Source organism: Rhodnius prolixus, unplaced genomic scaffold (assembly GCF_049639745.1).
Source record: "Rhodnius prolixus isolate KJV_2025 unplaced genomic scaffold, Rpr scaffold_7, whole genome shotgun sequence".
Taxonomy (NCBI): domain Eukaryota; kingdom Metazoa; phylum Arthropoda; class Insecta; order Hemiptera; family Reduviidae; genus Rhodnius; species Rhodnius prolixus.
The window spans coordinates 13,389,583-13,410,565 of NW_027411582.1; the positions used below are offsets into that span (position 1 = coordinate 13,389,583).

The window sequence follows — 20,983 nt, forward strand, 5'->3', positions numbered from 1 at the left end:
TCGACCTAGGGAGCCTATGACATCTTCAGGGCTGTGGAACATATTGTAACGAAGTTGACCTGGGCATAGAAGAAAGGCATAGATTGTTCTAGGGGTTGAGCGATCAAAGTCAGTAACAGGCCGCCACTGCATAAACAAAAGGGCGGTATCTACCTGTGGCAGAGAAGAAAGGCCTAGATTGTTCTAGGGGTTAAGCGACCAAAGTCGGTATCAGGCCACCACTGTGTAGACAAAAGGGCCGGTCTTTACCTGAACTAGAAAGGAAAGGGCTAGATTGTTCAAGGAGTTAATGACCTGTGTAAAAGCCAGCTAAGAGAAAGGCCTCAGTTGGGGTGGTGGCATATGTGTTTTCCCAGCCAGTGATTGACAGGTAGGAGCGAGACAGAGAGTAGGAGGAGGGCGGCCCCAGCTGAGGTGGTGGCAGTATGTTTTCTCCAGCCAATGAACATCAGGAGGGCGTGGAAACTTATGCTCAGAGAGTTGGAGGAGGGCAGTCCCAGTTGGAGGGCAGTTAAAAGGAGGCAGACACAGCTGGAGAAGTCAGTTTTTAAGGAGTTCTTAACGAGTTATTAGAGTTTTACAGTTGTTAATCAGTTAGTTTTGAGTGAGTCTTGGAGAGACACTTTGGAAGTGACAGTTTGAGAGAGTCAGTGTTGCGGAGTGCTTCAGAGATAGCTAGTCAGGCGGTTAGTCAGTTAGTGAGTAGAGCTTTGTTTGTGTAGCAGAGACTAGTGCAATTCGGTGCAGTGCGGACCAGTGGTCAGACAGGAAACAGTTTTGTGGCGTTACGTAGTGAGTAAGTAACAGTAAACTGTTGTGACTGTTGTAAATGGTGACTGTAATGAATAGCGTTAGTTGCTAGTAAATGTTAATGTGAGTAAAGATAATGTGTTAATAAATCAGGTTATTACTTACAAATTTAGCGAGTTTTATTATTTAATCAAACCCACATATTTAACGTAACTAGTGGCAGGCACTAGTTGTGTAAGTAAAGTTCTTTCTTAGTAAAAGGGCAAGAAAAATTTTACAATATTTTATTTATCGAATGAGCCGTTGTTCACTGTAAAAATCGATTAACTCCACTTTTTTTTTGGTAATCTCTTAAATTTAAGTGTCAAAGCACTTTGTTCAGTCTCAGCTTTTTATATTTTGTAATAAATGTCCCAAGTATTGAAGATTAACACCATTAAACGACCGAAACATTTTTTTGGCCATTGAATAATAAATAATTTATTTCAGAAGTCATTTTGATTAACTCCGTTGTCTAAAGTAAATCATTGCAATAAATCAATTGAAATTCGGTAGCAGGTGCTGAATGATAACGGTTAATTTATTTGAATTTATATTATAAACAGGAATTTCAAAAAAAAACAACGTACATTATTTCATCGCATTTCTCCATTTTTGTATTAAAACTGTCCGGTAGGACAGTTGTATAAGGGTTGATCATCAAAAACTGCACGAAAAAGTGTAACGTTGAAAAACACCCAACTTTGACAATTTTTTTCTCTTTTTCTATAAAAGATAAAATTCCCAAATTTTCTTTAAAATATAGGGCAAATCCTCCTTTATGACTGTAATTTTTTTGCAAAACCTAGATTTGATAGATTTTGAGAAAAAAGATGCTCAAAATGAGCAAAAACGGCATTTTCAAAAAATGTTCTTGTTCTTGTTCTTCTTGTTCTTCTTCTTGTTGTTGTTACCTTTTTTGTAAACAACGTAGCGCCTAAACGCGTGAACCGATTTTCATGAATGAGATGTCATTCGATTCGGAATTTTATGTAGATGTGCCTTTTGGGGGTCTCGATGCTATTCAACGAATGGGAGAGGAGTTAGCCCCCTTTATGTAAGGCCCCCTCCAAAATTATTATTACTAATTACTCTGTAAATCTTGGCCCGATTTTGATAAAATTTGGTAGGATGATAGGGTTATGGCTCCCCTACGTATCATTAAAGCGACGATCTGCTCTTACACTTGTTAAGGGGAAGTATAGCAATCGTTTCAAATTATCGAAACGTAAACCGATTTTCATGAATAAAGTGTCATTCGAATCGAAATTTTGTACAGATTTGCACTTTAAAAGTCTCGACGCTGTGCCTCATAAGGAGGGGAGTTTGCCCCACCCAAGTAAGGCCCTTTCTAAAACTATTATTACCAATATTTCTATAACGGTTAGTCCGATTTTGATAAAATTTAGTAAGAAGAAGTGGTTAAAGCTCCTCTACGTGGCTGTGAAGTGCCATCATGCTCTTACACTTACTAAGAGGAAGTATTGCAATCGTTAAAATTTTCAATGAGTGAACCGATTTTCATCAATGAATTGTAGTTCGATTCAAAATCTTTGCCTCTTTGCCTTTTAGGGAGAAGTACTGTAATCGCAGTTTATTTTTCTTACTCCTCTTAAAGGGAAGTACTGAAATCGCAGTTTAATTTTGCTATTTACGTACAAATTACCTTCCTATTTTATTCAAAACGCTTTCTCAAAAAAATTGTTATTGAGGATGGTTTGGGGACCGCAACTATAATCATTCTTTAAAAAGATCTGTCCAGTGGTAGTAACTCCGACTTAACACCTTTTCAGGTTATAATGATAAAATTAAATTTATTATTCCCAATTTTAATAAAATCTGAAAAGCAGATATGTAACTTTGCAAAACATACAAAAAAGAAAATCTATCCAAAAGGTACAAAAATCTCTTTAACAAAAACTTACAGTTTAAAAAGTTAAGTATAAGGGTTGATTAAACGCCAAAAGGTACACAAATCAGCAAGTACCCAACATTTCATTGATATTATTTTAAGTAATTTTACTACATTAATTTTCATTAATATTTTTTTGAATTTATTAGATGTTTCACAGACCCTTATGCTGGCCAGTTCATTCATTTTCTTTTTCTTTTCTTTTATGATTTAAGTCGCGTCAACATCAAGGTTATTGGCGCCCGGAGCTTTTTTCAGTGCACTGCCGGCCTCCGGACAGTGTTCTCTCGTTACAGACAACTCTGTCCATCACCCGGACAGTGAGCTGTAAGAAGCTCTTAGAAAGAGAAAATCTAAGGGTCAGCAGCTGGATTCGAACCCGGAACCTCCACGTGGGAATCCAATATGCTAACCGCATAGCTAATCCCTTCCCTTTGTTCATTCATAATATTTTATTTTTTTGTTATAATTATGATAAAATGTATATTATATTTTCGTAATTAAATAGGTACTTTATTTTAGCTTTATTCCAAATTATTCTTCTGATTTATCTTTATTATGCTCTTTATTCTGAATAGTCACATATATCGTATGTATGTACATGCACGTTAAAGTAAAAAAAGACAAAGGCAGAGTCGGCTACTATTTAAATTTGAATCACGGATTTAAAACAATATTTCAGTCTAGAATTCGTCTTTCCGAAGTATTTGTGAGCACAAATAACGCGTAGGTAATATCAAGTAAATTATTCAACAATAATTATTCATTTCTCAATTGTAATTTAATGTAGTCCCTCTAATTTTACTTATAGTAAAATACTGGAATAATTATGTTAGCTGTCATAAAAATATGCATATCTTATTTATCTTATTACAGTCAATCTAAGTTAAATGGTGTTCTACTTGAACAAATATTTTGTAGATTAAAATGGCCAGCATAAGGGTCTGTGAAACATCTAATAAATTCAAAAAAATATTAATGAAAATTAATGTAGTAAAATTACTTAAAATAATATCAATGAAATGTTTGGTACTTGCTGATTTGTGTTCCTTTTGGCGTTTAATCAACCCTTATACTTAACATTTTAAACTGTAAGTTTTTGTTAAAGTTGTTTTAAGCAGTTAATCGAGTAATGCTGTGGAACGGCTCAAATCAACTTTTCATTTTACCCTCTGTACTTAATTTAATGGATTTTTATTATTATTAAATTAATTTGTGGCTACATTACTGCATTTAATTTCGTAAATTCAGTAATTTAGTTTAGGATAATTCGAATTTAATATTGATTAATGTGTACCGATCTTAGGCTTGGTCAGGACAATTATTTTAGTGGCCAAATAATATTGATCGTCTTGTTTGAAATTCCTGTTGATTAATGTGCTCAAGAAATTAATTAATGAAAGGGGGAGCTGACGGAGCTGGTAAAGAGAAAGATTTACTCACTGATCGACATACGTACAGCGTCCTAATCAAGACTCCATTATCTCTCTTCCAACAACTTTTAGATTGGAAAGCCAATGATTATTGCTGTTTGGAACTACATTATGTCTTACATATTCACAATTTTAGATTAAATTAACTGTAGAAATCGTACTTTAGACTTATCGTAAATGTATTAGACCTATGGACAATGTAAATAATAGAGGTTGTTATGTTAATAAAGTTAATTAAATCTTGGGTACAATTCTTTGATTGCAATTTCGATTTAATGATTCATAAATTTCCTTAAAAACAATAATTGTGCAATTAACATCAGACTGGTATTTCCTCCTTTTATTCATCAATTCTCCCGAAATTTTATTAATCCTAAATGCATGCAGAAGAAGTTCTTTCGACCCTTACCGGTCTGAAATTCATTCCAAACGTTTACTGCAGTCTTTTCTATGAGCTAAAAACAATCAGATACCCTTTAACTCCTTATCTTTGAATCTTTGTTTCCATGGTGAATAAAGATCATTGAAAAAAAAAACATGGCGCTAAATAATCTCTTAACTCGAAAAACATTCCTTTTCAATTTATCTGAGATTGTTAAATTCTTTGTAGATAGCTTTTGATGTCCCCTTTCGATGTTCGATAGTTATCGCGATAAGGGATTTCCAATCCTAAAAAAAAATTTCAATCAACTATAAAATCAGAATTATTGAAACAATATTAGAAAATGACCCTTAGATTTTCTCTCCCTAGGAGCTTCTTACAGCTCACTGTCCGGTGATGAACAGTGTTGCCTGTAACGAGAGAACACTGTCCGGAGGCCGGCAGTGCACTGAAAAAAGCTCCGGGTGCTAATAACCTCAGCTGTTGACGCGCCTTAAATCATAAAAAAAAATCAATCAAATACAAACAAAAATAACAAGCGATTGATTGTATGAAAAATTTGTCTGTAAAGAATCGATGTTAATGTAAGAATTTCATTCTTAAAGAGTACGTTAAATTGTAATTTTTTGCTATTATAGCAAATTTGGACCATATCTGCTCGAATGATGCGGTTGTAATCAGCGAAATGCTTGAAACGATGTATAATATTTAAAGTTATAAAACTAAATTTAGTCTAAAATTCTAATAATTCGTTTACAGGGCGAATAGAAAAATCCATTTTTAAGCGAATAAATATTGGTAAATCCATTTTACTTAAAAAAAAAAAAAAAAAAACCAGTGTGTTAAGTAAAATTTATTTTAACATAAAATTTGGAAGTCGTATTTGTTTGTGTTTCACAACAAATGACGAAGTAATAACAAAGGTACTTTGTACCTGGCAGTTAGTAACCTACAGTCAGTCGTTCGAGTAAGTGCACGCTGCTCAGATCTAAGTTTACAACGACTCTTAAGATCAGTTCAAGTGTTCCTTTTTTGTGGAAATTATGGATATCCTTCTTTGTATAAATCATATTATAGATCCAGGATATCCTGTGAGTAATTTATTATATAATATTGTGGGCACACACTCAATCACAGCTACCATATCATAGCTAATATTATATTTATTAATTAAATATATATTTGTGTGCTTGAATTTTCTTTATCAACTTCTTTATTTTGTTTTAATACCTTTAACAACTAATTGTAATCCTCCGGGACGGATCTCTTATTATTCAACAAACACAGTGTTAATTCTTGAATTAACCTCTTGCGCAAAGCTTCTACAATAACAATCACTTCAAAAACTTGAATTAAGAAAACGAAGACACATTTAAGTTCTTATTTAACAAAATGCTGTGGTCTTTTAACAATAAACATTCAAATGAAACTAATTAAGAACTAAGATTAAAGCACTTACCTCATTGATCGATAAGCATGTCAGTAATCTTCTTGACAGAAGTAAGCTCATTAGACACCTGTGAACATAATCATTATTAAATTGAGAGAATCTTCAATAAGACTGGATAATTAAATATGTTGAATGCAATTAGTGGGAATTAGAATTAGAAATTTTAGCTGAATTGAATGCAAACATTCGACTGTTTCAATGGAGTCCGTGAAAGGAACCATATAGAGTGAGTTCCGTTCCTCGCAGACAAGTAATCAAAATAACCGGAGGAATTAGTTTAGAAGTTCTTAGGGTCTAATCCTATTCCAGTTTTGAATATAGTTGCCTTTTCCAGATTATCTCTTTCTAGGTGTGTCTCACAGCTCATAGACTGAAGAAAGACAATAGTGATAGAGAGTAGAACACATTCAGCTGTCAAGCGGTGCACTAAAAGTGGCTCCTGAAGTCAATGAACTCAGATTTTGACTTTAAATAATCAAAATTATAAGCGATTAAAATTGAAAGAGTTCCATCTGTGGCCATTAGACCACCAAGAATAGGTTATTGGACAATGGATGCTTAGAGGTACTAGAATCCTTCTGAATTTAAGCTGTTAACAGATATTGGAGTGCCTCTTTATAGTCCAAATAAAGTTCTGGTCATCAACCTCTTTTTGTTTTCAGCTGATTGTGTACAATTACTTGAGGGAAACTCTAGCTCAGCCTAAGGATGCGCAACGAAGGATAGTTGACACAAGCGTGTCCAGAGAGTCTCCGAGGCACCAGGATTCACTTCTTACTATAGTAAGTAGCTTCGATAGCACTCCTATTCTTTATTCTTGTATGGAACTTTCAGGGTGTATGCGGAGCAGAGGTTGAATCTTCGAGAGGTGATTCAGCAGCTCAAATGCAACAAAAAAATATTCTATTCCCTTTGGCCCGATTCTCAATAGTGTCCAAGATATTTGCATTTTAAACTTTTCCATCATAAAAACGTCCGTAACTTTTCTATCCTTTATCCTACAACAAATCTGCTTATTCCAAACGAAAGAGCAGTAAATTTCCTATAAGTATGCTTAACTCATAGCCTCAAAACGTTTCTTATAAACCATGAAATTTCTACTTTAATGTCTAAACTCATTTACAGTGTCGAACAAAAGTCTACATACACCACAATATTTCGGGAATTTTCAAAATAAAGAATTATTAGAGTAAAAAATGTGATTTAAACATTTGTAGCTATTGTTACTAAATATATATATATATATATATATATATATATATGAGAGATGAAAAGACCTCCGCCATCTCCCATTGCATATGAATAAAAAGATCGGAGTTCATGCCTGAACAAAAGTCCACATACAGAATTGATAAATTCAATATTAGTATTATAATACTTACTAGTTAAGGTGGGTAAATCATAATATTTACAAATTTGTTAGTTTTAGTTGAAACGTGAATATAGGCGGATCTGAGTTAGTTAAGAATTTATTATTATTTAAAATGGTTCACCAAAGAAAGGAAATTCCAGGGCCAGAACGCAGATTAATAGTTAAATTAAATTATCAAGGATTTTCATATCGTAACATTGCAAACATTATTCAAAGAAGCCACACGAGATATCCTTTCCGACCAAGATAAAAGACAAATTTTCAGGGTGTATGCAGACTTTTGTTCGACACTGTACTTAGTGCCCTTTAAATTATCAACAATACAAGCCTACCACCATTAACTTTGAAAAAAAAAAAAAATCATTTTTACGAAGCGTGATTATTTTTATTGAATTTTCAACCTCTAAGGGGAATTTGAAAAGTGAGAATCAGCAATATAGTGGTGACAAAAAGTAATATGTCGAAAAAACATTTACGAGTAAAAGTCTGGAAAAATAAAATTGACGTAGCTGTAATATAAATCAAATTTATAAGCAATCTAATAAAGAAATTCAATAAAAATGTATTTTAGTACAAAAGGAGTTCTGACAATGTTGCTAAAAACGGTCACCACTCTGAAGCCAGGAGTCAATGATATTCTCTTTCTCTCAATTGCTGTCTTAAAAAACATTTCTTCAGTATTATTTTTGTCTCTTACTGAAGTAAGAGAGATAGACAAACTTTTGTGTAGAATTGTTAGAAACAAAAGTTGTGGATAGTCATTAAACGGTGAGTTTCTTTTATTTTTAAGTGTCATACTTTGAAGCTCAGAAGACAAAAGTGGTCCTCAAATATTACTTAAAAAGCAATAATTAATAATCAATGGATTTTTAGTTCTAAATAACTTCTTTTAATAGTTATTGTTATTTTAATCAATCATTATATTAAAACAAAATAAGCAAATATTTATTTCTTCAGACAACGCCGATGAAAAGAGTAATTCTCAAAGGTGGTACATATAAAACAAAATTTGGGAATTTAATCTTTTGTAGTAAAAGAGAAAAACAAATTGTCATAGTTGGGTGTTTTTCAACGTTACGCTTGTTCGAGCACTTTTTGTTTGGTCAGTCCTCAGTGAACTCAATGAATCCTCAAAGAACTAAAAATTCATCTACAATTTCTGTCAACAATTAAAGTAAAACTAAATTAATGCTTACTTTTTTTCAGCCTGGCTCTTAACTTCTAACTACCAAATCAGGTGTCGTGGACGGAGGCGATTAGCAAACATATTTTACTACAAAGTTCACATATTAAACATTAAATAAAATCCAAGGCCTAAGACCAGGAATCGAAACAAGTACCACAATAAATCTTAGCTGTGCAGGTCTCGCCACTGAAACAGATATTTTTACTTATTTATTTATTTTTTTTTCATGCCTGCGCGAACCATTTTTACCTAAGCGTCACAAAGAATAAGTAAGGATGAGGAAGACAGAGGTAAAGCTTCCTGCTTTTTTCGTTTGAATCAATTTGAGATCTGGAATCATAAATTTCTAATAAAAAATGAATAATAGTTTTTATAAACAGTAACCCCGTTTCGCAGCGAACACTTTTTAACGACTGAATGATTTTGAAAAATTAGATCATTTATTTTTCATTAAGACAGATGTTATAAAGAAAGAAAAATTATTATTTACTGAAGAATTTTATGAAGAAATGTATTAAATGGTACAAACGGGGGAATGCTGCAGTAAAAGGTTAGGTTAATTTTTCTTTCCATAGAGGTCAGCACCGGCTTGGGTGATAAGTGCATGTGTGTTTATAAAGAGTCCGTGTTAGTGCATGATTCATTGTTTGTAGTGAGAATTGAGTCGGCTGCCTAGCTATGCTGAGGTATTTTTAGCCAACCTCCTAGTATATAAACCTTTTGCCTGGTATAAACCATTAAGTTTTACTAGCTGGTAAGAGGTGGAAAATATAACTGATCCTTTTCACCAAACATGAGACAGATATATGAGAAAAGATTCTTTCTCTTGGCTTCCTTCATCCTGTCAGCTTCCTGGCAGGAGGGTAAATGTTTACTCATTCGCCAGTTCCTTTGTCCATGTCTGTTTCTTTGACTTGATAAATGCTGAAAAAGAACGAGAATATGGCTGTGTACATTTCTAACATACATCATCCTTATAACATATCAGACACAAGCCCAATAATATCGCCAGGATAGCAAAGAAATTCTATTCTTCAAATACCGAAATTACTTACTACAATTTTTACCTATTTAACTGAATATTTTCTTAAAATTAGGACTTTTTATAAAGACCATTCAATAGAAAGAAATACCATTTAACAGGTTGATGTAAAGGAACGTCACACGAAACCTGTAGCAAGAAGATTGTACAGACTGTTGCAAAGACGCTCTAAAACAACTGGGGGGGCTTATTGACGGAAATAGGAATATAGGAATTATTATGGAATAGAATGCTAGACTCACCGATAGATCGCTGATCCAGTTGTGCCATTAAATCACCGTTTTGATCCTTTTGAACCAGTACAAAAATAATAGACTGGTAATAATGTTAATTTATTGTTTTTTAGTTTACACAAGAAGCATTTATTATTAATGAGGATTAAATGCAACATGTTGGTATTAACAATTTCTATTGGATTCCAAAACCTCATTAAATTTGTGAAAAGAAATCAGCACTATCAGTCCAAATGCTCATTTATTTCAAAAGAATAGTTGCTCAGCAGCCTCTTTCACTTCATTCATCTCCATGATTTCTACTACTCACTAAGTGTTCTAGTAATTCCTAAGAAAGAGATAATAAATGTACACAATAATAGAGCACACAATAACACAATAATTTCCATATTATTTAAGTTATAAATCATGGTTACTTGTTTGGATTCCATCGTGTTAACATCTGGGAAACTTTAAAATAGCTCCTTACAATGAAGACTGAGATAAAATAATTTAATGTACCCAAGCATTAGAAGTTAGTTATTAAATCATTTTTAAAGGTTGTATAAAGCTAAAAGAACCAGTAGGTCCTACTGGTATAGGAGCTACAGAAGAATTCGTGTGTGCTGATTAGAGCCAATGGTAAGGAAAACTTCAGCCAATGGGCTTTAAGTTCCCATCTGTAAAACATATGGCCAGTGTACTTCTTTCTGATTGGCTGATAATTTCTTGATACTCTGCCACACCTATCTACTGTGATTCTACAGTTAGCTCCCACGGCATCATGTTACCCAGATACAAATTTTGAATTTTGTCGTATTTTTAAAGTCCCAGTCCAAAAACGAGGTAAAATGCAACTATTGTATCAGTAGGTTCTACTGGTATAGGAGCTTAAAGAAGAATTTATGTGTGCTGATTGGGGCCAATGGTAAGGGAAACATCAGCCAATGGGCATTAAGTTCCCATCTGTTAAACATATGGCCAGTGTACTTCTTTCTGATTGGCTGATAATTTCTTGATATTCTGCCACACCTATCTACTGTAATTCTACAGTTAGCTCCTACGGCATCATGTTACCCGGATAAAAAAGTTTAATTTTTTGGCATTTTTTGAGGATTTTTTTAAATTTTACTTTTTTTTCGCATATTACTGGCTTATGCAATTACTTTATACTCAATAATTATGTTTTATTTAATAAATTAAAAAAATGCTTTATATATATACTAGTTTAAATTGGAATTTTTGTCCAACTTCATAAATGAAATCTATAAAGAAGTGTTAAAATATTTCGTAAAATAGCGTTATAACAAATGTATTATAGGACTGTACGCTTTCCTCTCTTCGCGCTCTAGCTGAAGAACGGTTTGTTGTATGAAAAATTGCATGGAACCATATTTGTAGAGGATTTTATGCTCTACAAGTTTTGTAATAAAAGTCATTTAGTGCACAAGAAACAAGATATTTTATTAAGTTAAATGTTTTACTTGATCTGGTCTATTGACAAATTACCATTTTTGAATAGAAATACACCAATTTGTTCCTATTATATTTTAAAAATAACAATTTAGCCGAACCTTAGCGTCCTAAAAAAATGTTTAAAATCAAATGAAAAATAGATAGGTGAAAACTGCTGGACAGAGGGGTATTTTTTAAAAGAAAATGGCCTAGTAAAGTTGGCAATTGCAACATTCTGATTGCTTAAAACTCTATTTCTTCCATTATTGGCCTGTTTTTCTAGGGCACTGTTTCTAAATTAGTTTTAACTTTGTTTCGATAACAGGAGTAGAAGGAAAAAAAATTGGAGTAATTGGATTGCTTTAGAAAGAGAAAACCAGATGGTAAGGTAATTACAGAAATGTTCTGTAAACGCAGCATCGTCCCTGAACTCTTTATTTTATTTTATATAAACTCTATTTTTTCTTTGTGTAATTTACTACGAGAATTAACTAACTTCCGAAATGAAGTGGTTTTTTACTCACTCGTTTTGCAGCGTCCTATTTCTAGTTTATTTTTTCAAGTTTGACTGACTTTCTTCTTGTTTATTTTTTTCTTTCAGTTTTTTCGTTTCCATTCGTAAAGTGATGATTCCATAATTATCCTGGAGCTTCTAAGATTTCTTGCTTTTAATTTGCTAATCAGTACTTTCTGCAGAAAAACTCGTAACTGTAGCAACGTTGATCAGAGTAATTAATCGAGCTTAACTCTTCTTATTCTAGCTTACCCTTGTCTACTTATCATTGTGGTATCAAAGAAAATGAAATTGTTGATAAACTTGTAAAGGAAGCCACCAATAGTGTGGTAATGGCTAATTATAAATTACCACACACCGATATCAAGTGTACAATTGCAAAAGCAGCACGACAAAAATGGTACAGTAATGGTAATAAAGGGAGATTCTACGAGGGTCGTTTGAAAAGTCCGTGCAAAGTCAGAGAGATAGCACTACTGGCGCGTATCGAGGTTATGTTTAGTTAGTAGCATCTCTTGGAAGAACACACACCAAGTTTCAGCCAGATCGGTCTATTTCTTTGTGTTTGGCATTCGTTTGAATCGAGGAAGCCGAGTGATTTTCAAAAAATGGACGAAAAAGAATTTCGTGTGTTGATTAAACACTACTTTATGAAAGGCAAAACGCCTCAGGAGGCTAAAGAGAAGCTTGATAAACATTATGGTGACTCTGCACCTTCGATTAGAACAGTTTATAAGTGGTTTCAAAATTTTCGGAGTGGCGATATGGGCACAAGTGACGCTGAACGTTCTGGACGCCCTGTTGAGGTTACTACTCCAGAAATCATTGATAAAATCCATGATATGGTGATGGATGACAGAAGAGTGAAGGTGCGTGAGATTGCTAGTGCTGTGGGCATCTCGAATGAACGGGTACACAATATTTTGCATCAACATTTGGACATGACAAAGCTATCCGCAAGATGGGTGCCGCGATTGCTCACGCTTGACCAAAAACGAAATCGTGTGAAGTGTTGCAAGGACGGTTTGCAGCTGTTCCAGAAGAATCCGCAGGACTTTAAGCGTCGTTTCGTCACTGTGGATGAAACATGGATACATCACTACACTCCTGAGACCAAAGAACAATCTAAACAATGGGTTACCAAGGGGGAATCTGCGCCAAAAAAGGCGAAGACTGTTCCTTCGGCCGGAAAGATTATGGCGACTGTCTTTTGGGATTCGCAAGGAATAATCCTCATCGACTATCTGGAAAAGGGTAAAACTATTACAGGTGCATATTATTCATCGTTATTGGACCGTTTGAAAATTGAGCTGCAAGAAAAACGCCCACGATTGGCCGACAAAAAAGTCCTTTTCCATCACGACAACGCACCAGCTCACACCTCAGCAGTTGTGGTCGCAAAATTAATGGAAATAGGGTTCCAACTCGTTTCACATCCCCCCTATTCTCCAGACTTGGCTCCCTCGGACTACTATTTGTTCCCCAATATGAAGAAATGGCTGGCGGGAAAAAGATTTTATTCAAACGAGGAGGTGATTGCAGAAACGAATGGCTATTTTTCAGACTTGGACAAATCCTATTATTCGGAAGGGATGAACAAACTAAAGTAGCGTTGGACGAAGTGTATAAGCCTAAAAGGAGACTATGTTGAAAAATAAAAAAGGTTTACCCCAAAAAATTAAGTAGTTTTTATTTTTGCACGGACTTTTCAAACGACCCTCGTATATAGATAGAAGTTTCATATTTCGCCTCACTAACAATTTAGTATGAGGATCAGCAAGCAGGCTGAGAGCGAACCACACAGTGTGTGGATCGTATCTTCACAGGATCAACAAAAGGTCCTCTCTCCTCTTTGCGTAGATTGCAATGAGGAGGAGGATTTCAGGACATATAATAATGATATGTCCACATTATGTAGTAGAAAGGAAACGAATGTTTGACGACATATACAGGTATTTAGTTGCACCATTTCGCTACGAAGACATAATATTCTCCACCAACATCTATGTGCTTAAATCAGTAGCAGAGCTAGCTAAGAAATATGAGTGTATTTAAAAGTTATACCCTTTTAAAATGAAAGGAATAAAATGATTAGAGAAGGATTACGTGATATTAATTTCGGTTAAGCTATAAGGATGGCAGGAATATAGAGTACTGATCCATCTATTAGTTGTAAGTTTGTATGTAAATAGTTGTATATAGTAGAGGGATGAATGTGTGAAGCGAATGTATTTATAAGTAAGAATAGAGAGTGAGTGATATTCTAGTGATAAGCACCTAGGCGATGCTAGCTGTATGGCGAAAGCCAATTCCAAAAAAAAATAAATCATCGCCTTTAAAAGACTTTAAAATTGTGAAATAGATGTTGAAGAGAGAGGATGTGATGTAGATTAAAATCCAAGAGAATTACGAGTGAGTTAGAGAGGAGGAAATCCAATTAGGTGATTACGCTAACCGTACTTTATATTATTATAACGTAGACATAATTATGCTAATTATTAGACTAATTGAGCCGTTTACTGTACAAATCGAGTAACTCCACCTTTTTTTTGGAATATCTTAAAATTAAGTGTCAAAGCACTTGGTTCCAGTCATAGCTTTTTTGTATTTATTATAAATTGCCCAAATAATAGAGATTAACACCATTAAACGACCAAAACATTTGTAAATGTCCAGTAGAGCGCTCCACGATCCCGACCATGAACGCGAGTGCAGGTTATGAGACTGTAAAGGTTCTTAAAAACTTAGTTTAGTTGGTGACGCTTAGTGACTTGGTTCTTTTACTTTGTGTAATTTTTATTTAGTTGGTTGAAACAACTTGTAATTTAATTATTCTTTATAGGTTTGTTTTATTTATATTATATTTTGCAGGAATTATTTGTAACACTACTATAATAATTTGTATGATTCTTTACAGAATAAATAAATCTGTGTTTACCAACTTAAACATTTTTGGGCCATTGTATAATAGATAATTTGTTTCAGAATCCATTTTGAGTTAACTCCGTGCCTTAATGTAAATCGTTGCAATAATTCAACTCAAAATGTAGTAGCAGCCGCTAAATGATAACGGTAAATTTATTTAAATTTATATAATAAACAGGAATTTTTAAAAAAACTTTGTACATTATTTCATCACATTTCTCCCACTTTTTTGTGTTTTAAAGAGTTCATTTGTACTGTGAACGGCTTAAATACTGCAATTGGTTTGATAGATGATGAAAATTATGGTTAATGATGAACAAATTGTTGAATGAGAAAGATTTGGATGGTAGGTGATTGGGGGCTGCTGTAGATACAAAACCGGTTGATTGATGATTGGCGATTGATTAAGATAGATTCTTGCGTTGTCCTTTATAACAAGCTTTTGATGGAGTAAATTGCCTTAGAGCAACCAGAAGTAAAAGAAGCTATTTCACCGAAATTACTTCTTCTATTTCATTATTTTTATTTATTTAATGATTTAAGGCGCGGTCAACATCTAAGGTTATTGGCGCCTGGAGCTTTTTTTTTCAGTGCACTGCGGGCCACCGGACAAGTGTTCTCTCGTTACAGACAACACTGTCCATGAGCGTGAGCTGTAGGAAACTCCTAGGGCAGGGGTCGGCAACCAATTTCAAGTAGAGAGCCATTTCTTCTTGAATAATTTTAATAAATTACCAAGAGCCGCAAGGATTCACAAATTATGATTTTATGATATTCAATAACATTTAAATGTTTTAAGTATTTATTTTCACATATTGCAAAGTAAATAAACAAATAAATAATAACTAAACCTGTGTTTAAATGAAAATGGCGGCAGTCCTACATATTACGTACTGTATTTTAATATAATTCTATTCAATTTCAAACCTAACACATTTAAAATTCCTTTTGAAAAAATATCTTTACTTTAATAAATGAAATTTTCATTTATTTCAATATAATTGATATATACAGTATATTTTGGACAGGGTGAAGAGCCACAAAATTTGGATAAAAGAGCCGCAAGCGACTCGCTAGCCGCGGGTTGCTGGCCCCTGTCCTAGGGAATAGAAAATCTATAGGTCAGCAACTGGATTCGAACTCGGGATCTCCTCGTGAGAATCCAATACGCTAACCGCATAGCAAATCCCTTCCCTCATTTTTGTATTTTTGTTTATTACTGCCAAAACTTTACAAGTTTTATTTCAAATTACAAATTACTTGCAGAAAAATTTTGCAGTGAGTTAGTGTATCCAGTGATGGTCTCTATTCTTTTTTGATGGACCGAGGAAATTATCAGGGCATATCATCTGTATAAACCTACAATCTAACAAAAACAACATTTTTAAAGAAAACCGACCAGTGCCACTTTCTATAAAAGCCAGCGAATGATTGTCTATATGGGGAGTTATATCTAAAAAGGAAAAAAAAGAGCATATTGTCTCTTAATTTGAATAGAACGCTGTTCTTCCTGAATTTTGATGGACAATATTAAGGCCATCGCTTGATTCTACATAAAGGGTCGATTTGTTTTGAAAAATAAGAAACGAAAAACATCGGCAAAAGTGAAAATAGTCTTCTAATTTGAATAGAATGCATCTGGTTCCTTAGAAAAAAAATTGCTTCTAGCGAACGGCGGTTGGTTTTAACCAATACGATTAGAACATCTCCAATACGCAGCAACCATAACATTTTAATGGCGTTTTGGTCAAAATCTCGAGTAAAAAATTTACTATAACTCTAAAGTTATAAAAGATTTAAATACTAAACATAAAATCAAAGATATTTACTCTTATATATTTGTATAAGTTCAATGAAGTTCATAAGTGTTTTTCACAAGTGTGAATGGACATAATGTAAACTGCTGATTCTAAACCGTGTGGAATTTCTATCAGGAGATTGATTTGAAAAGAGAGAATGTGCTTTATAGAGAAAAACATCAAAACGGGGAGGTTAATTTTTTAAACGGTTTATCTCGCTTTAATTATAGTTATTTATTTAACAAGTGTGGAAAGTAGTACTTTTCCTCACGCGAGGCAAGGTTTGCACGCACGAGCGAGTGCAAGTGCAAATTGCCGAGTGTGAGGAAAATACTTTACACGAGTTAAATATTATATTTTTTCTGCAACCATTTATTAACTAATAAAATTAAAAATTTCATTTATACAGTCTGCAAAAAGTAATTTATTTATTATAAACATTTATTGTTATATTACAATTATTTACATTACTTACGTATTTACATTACTTATTACATTTTCTGCTGTTTCTTTTATTGATGGAGGAGTGTTTTCTAAACAGGCATCACTAGAATCCATTTTAAATTTCTATAAGGTAACACTATAACCTTTTTAACTGTTATAATTAAAAATATCTAATTATTTATTAAAGTATTATTTTATTTCTATATTCCTTTCAATTTTTATTTTATTTTTTAATATTCGTTTTTTAATTATTTAAATAAAATAAATTTAAATAAGCTTATTAGAGTTTTACAGAAAATATTTATGTTAATAACAAAACTTCTTATATCAAGGAAGCACAATAAAGTTTTTCCACTCACTTGTGCGGAAAGTGACACTAATGGGAATTTCCCCCCACTAGTGTGGGAAGTTGGGCATTACACAGCTGATTTTAATTGAGTAATGAGAACTTCCCTACATGGTTGCAGAAAAATAATTTTCCTTTTTGATTTATTTAAAGCGATACCAATTACTTCCTATAGCTCTTCTAAATTTCCTTTGAAATCTTTTCGCTAAATGATGTTGCGATGTAGCTGGTAATAAACCATAACATCGGGTTTTTTACTTCAAATAGTTGAGTTCTTTTCCATTTAAGTAAAACAACCTCTGATTCATCCTTCTATTAATTGCCTCTAAAAGTCTCTTTTAATAACCTCAATAAAAAGAAGGTAAGTTATAAAGCTCTGCTTAAATCTTCGCTTTAAAGAAGGATGAATCCTTTCTAAGTTCGCTTTCAATAAAATCTGAAATTTCCTTCTACAGTTCATTCACAGTCTTTAACACATTTCCTTCTTAAACCAGTCTAAGTAGAAGCGGGGAAAGAATTTACCATACCAGGCTTTAGTTTGGCAGATTGGTTTTTTCTCTTTATTTTCTAAAATCTTGTACGTAATTTACACAAGTCTGGTTATTGGGTTGTCCAATGCAGGATTATGGTTTTAAAAGAATAAAAATAAATGATTTATAACTGTTTTATTAATCAAAATAGTCTCCATTACTTTCTATACATTTCTGCCAACGTGTGTGCAACTCTTCCATACCCTCTGTATAGAATTTGGAATCCTTAGAATTTATAAAATTCAGAAAAGGCATTTTCTAATGTTCTTTAGTCAATAAATTTTTTATTTTGTAATTAGCGGTCCAGGTGGCTAAAAAAAAAATGGTAATCAGTAGGCTCGAGGTCCGGTGAGTAGGGCGGGTGTGGCAGAGTCTCATAGCCAAGCTCCAACAATTTTCGGGAAGTCAAACGTGGAGATATGTGGCCGAGCGTTGTCATGCAACAGAATGGGCCCCTTTCGATTGACTAAAGATGGCTTCATTATTGCCAATTTCTTGATGCATTACGTCAATTTGGTTACAATACGATTCAGCATTGATGGTTTCGCCAGGGCTATAATGAATCAGACCAAATGAAGCCCACCAAACAGTAACCATCACCTTTTTTTTGTTGATGATTTGGGGGTTTTAGAAAATTTGTCGTGCTGCTTCTCATTTGTCAAGCCACTGTCCAGAGCGTCTGCTGTTGTCGTAGAGGATCCACTTTTCATCGCAAGTCACAGTTCTGGACAAAAAAAGGATCGCTGTTGTTTCGGCAAAGAAGTGCAGCACAAATTTCATACCGCTGATCTTTTTTGGCGGTCGTTTAATGTGTGAGGAACCCAACTTTCAAGCTTTTTCACCTTCCCAATCGTCTTAAGATGGTCATCGACGGTTGATTTGCTGACTTCGAGTTTCCCTGCCAGTTCTCGTACAGTTGTTCTGGAATTTTCTTCTCTACCAAAGTTCGGAGAACATTGTCATCAAGGGCAGTACTTCTTCCACGGCCGTTCTTTGTCTTCTCTGAAACCACCGTTGAACAGTGCACTCACTTATAAAGCCTTCGGCTTCAGACATCGTTGATATTTCTGGCCGTTTGGGCCCCGTTCCGGCCGATTTTAAACTCGTAAAACAAAATTTTGCGAAAATTACTCTTTGACATCTTAGTAAAGATTGAACTCCAAATAGCAAAAAGTTACAGAGGTAAACAAACATTTTTGTTTGAAAGAGGATTAATAAGTGTTTACATTTATAAAAGTCAAAAGTCCAACAAACATAAACAGTTTACTATTTGGAGGGATACTTTAAAGAAAACATAAAATCCTGCATTATTTTCCGGACAACCCAATACTTAAGGAGTTAAACAGATGGTTCTAGGAAGCTTTGGTGCGCCGTTTATCCTTTGGGAAAAAGGATTACTTGGAGAGTAGACTATTGTTTTTCAGGACGATTCTGAGTTGTGTTGAGCGGATAAGAGGACTAACATCTCCCTGGTGAAAGGAGTTTTCTATCTATTGGATAGGTAGGCTACTGAATTCAATGTATTTTCACTTCGTTACTATTGTTAGAATGTTCTAGGAGACTTTTGGAAAAGCTAGATTCTGTTGTAGATGTTCTTCTAGCCTTGAGGGCCGGGTCATATGAGAATTTATGGGTTACAAAAAAGGAGTGGATAAGCTGGCTAATTTCAGGAGCTTTACGAGCCCACTCATCAGGTTCAGGTTCCCATTGTTTGCGTGCCGTTTATCACATGTATGAAAGGTTTCCGGGTGTGTAAGGGGTTTGTGGCGGATACACTAGGAGTTATAAAATTATAATAATAATAATAATAATAATAATAATAATTATTATTATTATTATTTTTAAAGACCGTCTTTCAAATGCTTAATGCTCCATTTTAATGTACGAGGGTCATTCAATAAGTAACGAGACAAATTACTACTGCTCAAAAACAGCTAAATTGATCCGTATGAAACTTTCAGGACATAAAGTTGGCAACCTTGCGATGACATCTGATCAGATGTTCAATTATATTTTGTAAACATAACCTCAAATTTACTCAGTTAACGATGGCGAGTCCGCTCGAGAATTGCACCGTGGAAGAACAACGTGCCGTGATCAGATTTTTAGTCGCGGAAGGTGAGAAAGGTAGTAAAATCCACAAAAGAATGTTGAAAAGTGTACAGAGACAATTGTTTGAATCGTTCGAACGTTTACAAATGGGTAGAACAGTTTCAAAGTGGCCGTACAAAAGTTTCTGACGAGCAACGCAGTGGACGACCGATCGAAGGCCAAAGAACAATCAACAGCCAGTACTACAGTGACATGCTGGAAAACAAGATAAGAACTGCAATTCGAACGAAACGCCGTGGGCTCTTGACTGAAGGCGTGATTTTGCTTCATGACAACGCCCGTCCACATACGGCGCAGCTGACGAAAGAAAAACTTCAGAAACTGGGATGGGAGATCCTTCCACATCCCCCCTACAGCCCCGACCTCGCCCCATCAGACTTCCATCTGTTTGGACCCCTTAAAGATGGTCTACGAGGGATACATTTTCGATCCAATAAAGAGGTAAAAAATCAGATGCAAAAGTGGCTTCGAGATCAACCCAAAGAATTTTATGCCAAGGGCATTTACGAATTAGCAGAAAGATGGGACAAGTGTATAAGTGTTGCTGGGGACTATGTTGAAAAGTAACCAAAGTTTTGTACTGATTCAATAAACCGTTTTTGAGCAATAATAATTTGTCTCGTTACTTATTGAATGACCCTCGTACTCTTTCTAAGATTCCTAAACCTATCAATGTCAGGAACAAATTGAAAAGAAGTCCTCCTGTGATATAATCTAGTATAATTATTGGAAAAACATAGCTCTTCATTATTTGTTTCCCTCTAATACCCCATTTGGCTTGGAACTTGCATGACAAGAATATTTTTGCAGGCTTTAAAAATACTTAAAACTACATTGAGATTTAAATCAACAGCTTCCTCATTTAGTGTCTATCTTCATTTTTATTTACAGTTTCCAATGATACAGTTAGAACGATGAAGTTTGAAGGTTATAAAAAGCCAGTTTCTCATAAAGCATTTTGATTTTTTAAAAAAAACTTTTATTGTAATTTACCACTGCAACAGTTGTTGCAACAAGCAAATATGGTAAAAGAAAAAAGAAATAACAGGAAATCATGAGTGGAGAAGGCACCCAGTGGTG

General features: G+C 34.1%; 1 protein-coding gene across 2 annotated transcripts in view; it reads left to right on the forward strand.

Moving 5' to 3' along the window:
• The first annotated feature begins 5,468 nt into the window (after positions 1–5,468).
• LOC141447019 (26S proteasome regulatory subunit 6A-B-like) overlaps positions 5,469–20,983 on the forward strand; it is a 39,634-nt gene continuing 24,119 nt past the window's right edge. The window contains exons 1-4 of one of the 2 annotated variants that reach the window (XR_012454072.1): positions 5,469–5,607; positions 6,301–6,530; positions 6,629–6,748; positions 8,545–12,430. Coding sequence is in view for 1 of the 2 variants with exons in the window: in XM_074114158.1 (XP_073970259.1) it covers positions 5,560–5,607; positions 6,629–6,748 (168 nt within the window). In the remaining variant the exon portion in view is untranslated. Of the gene's footprint in view, positions 5,608–6,300; positions 6,531–6,628; positions 6,749–8,544; positions 12,431–20,983 lie in introns of those variants that run through there. The other variant, XM_074114158.1, reaches the window with a different exon arrangement.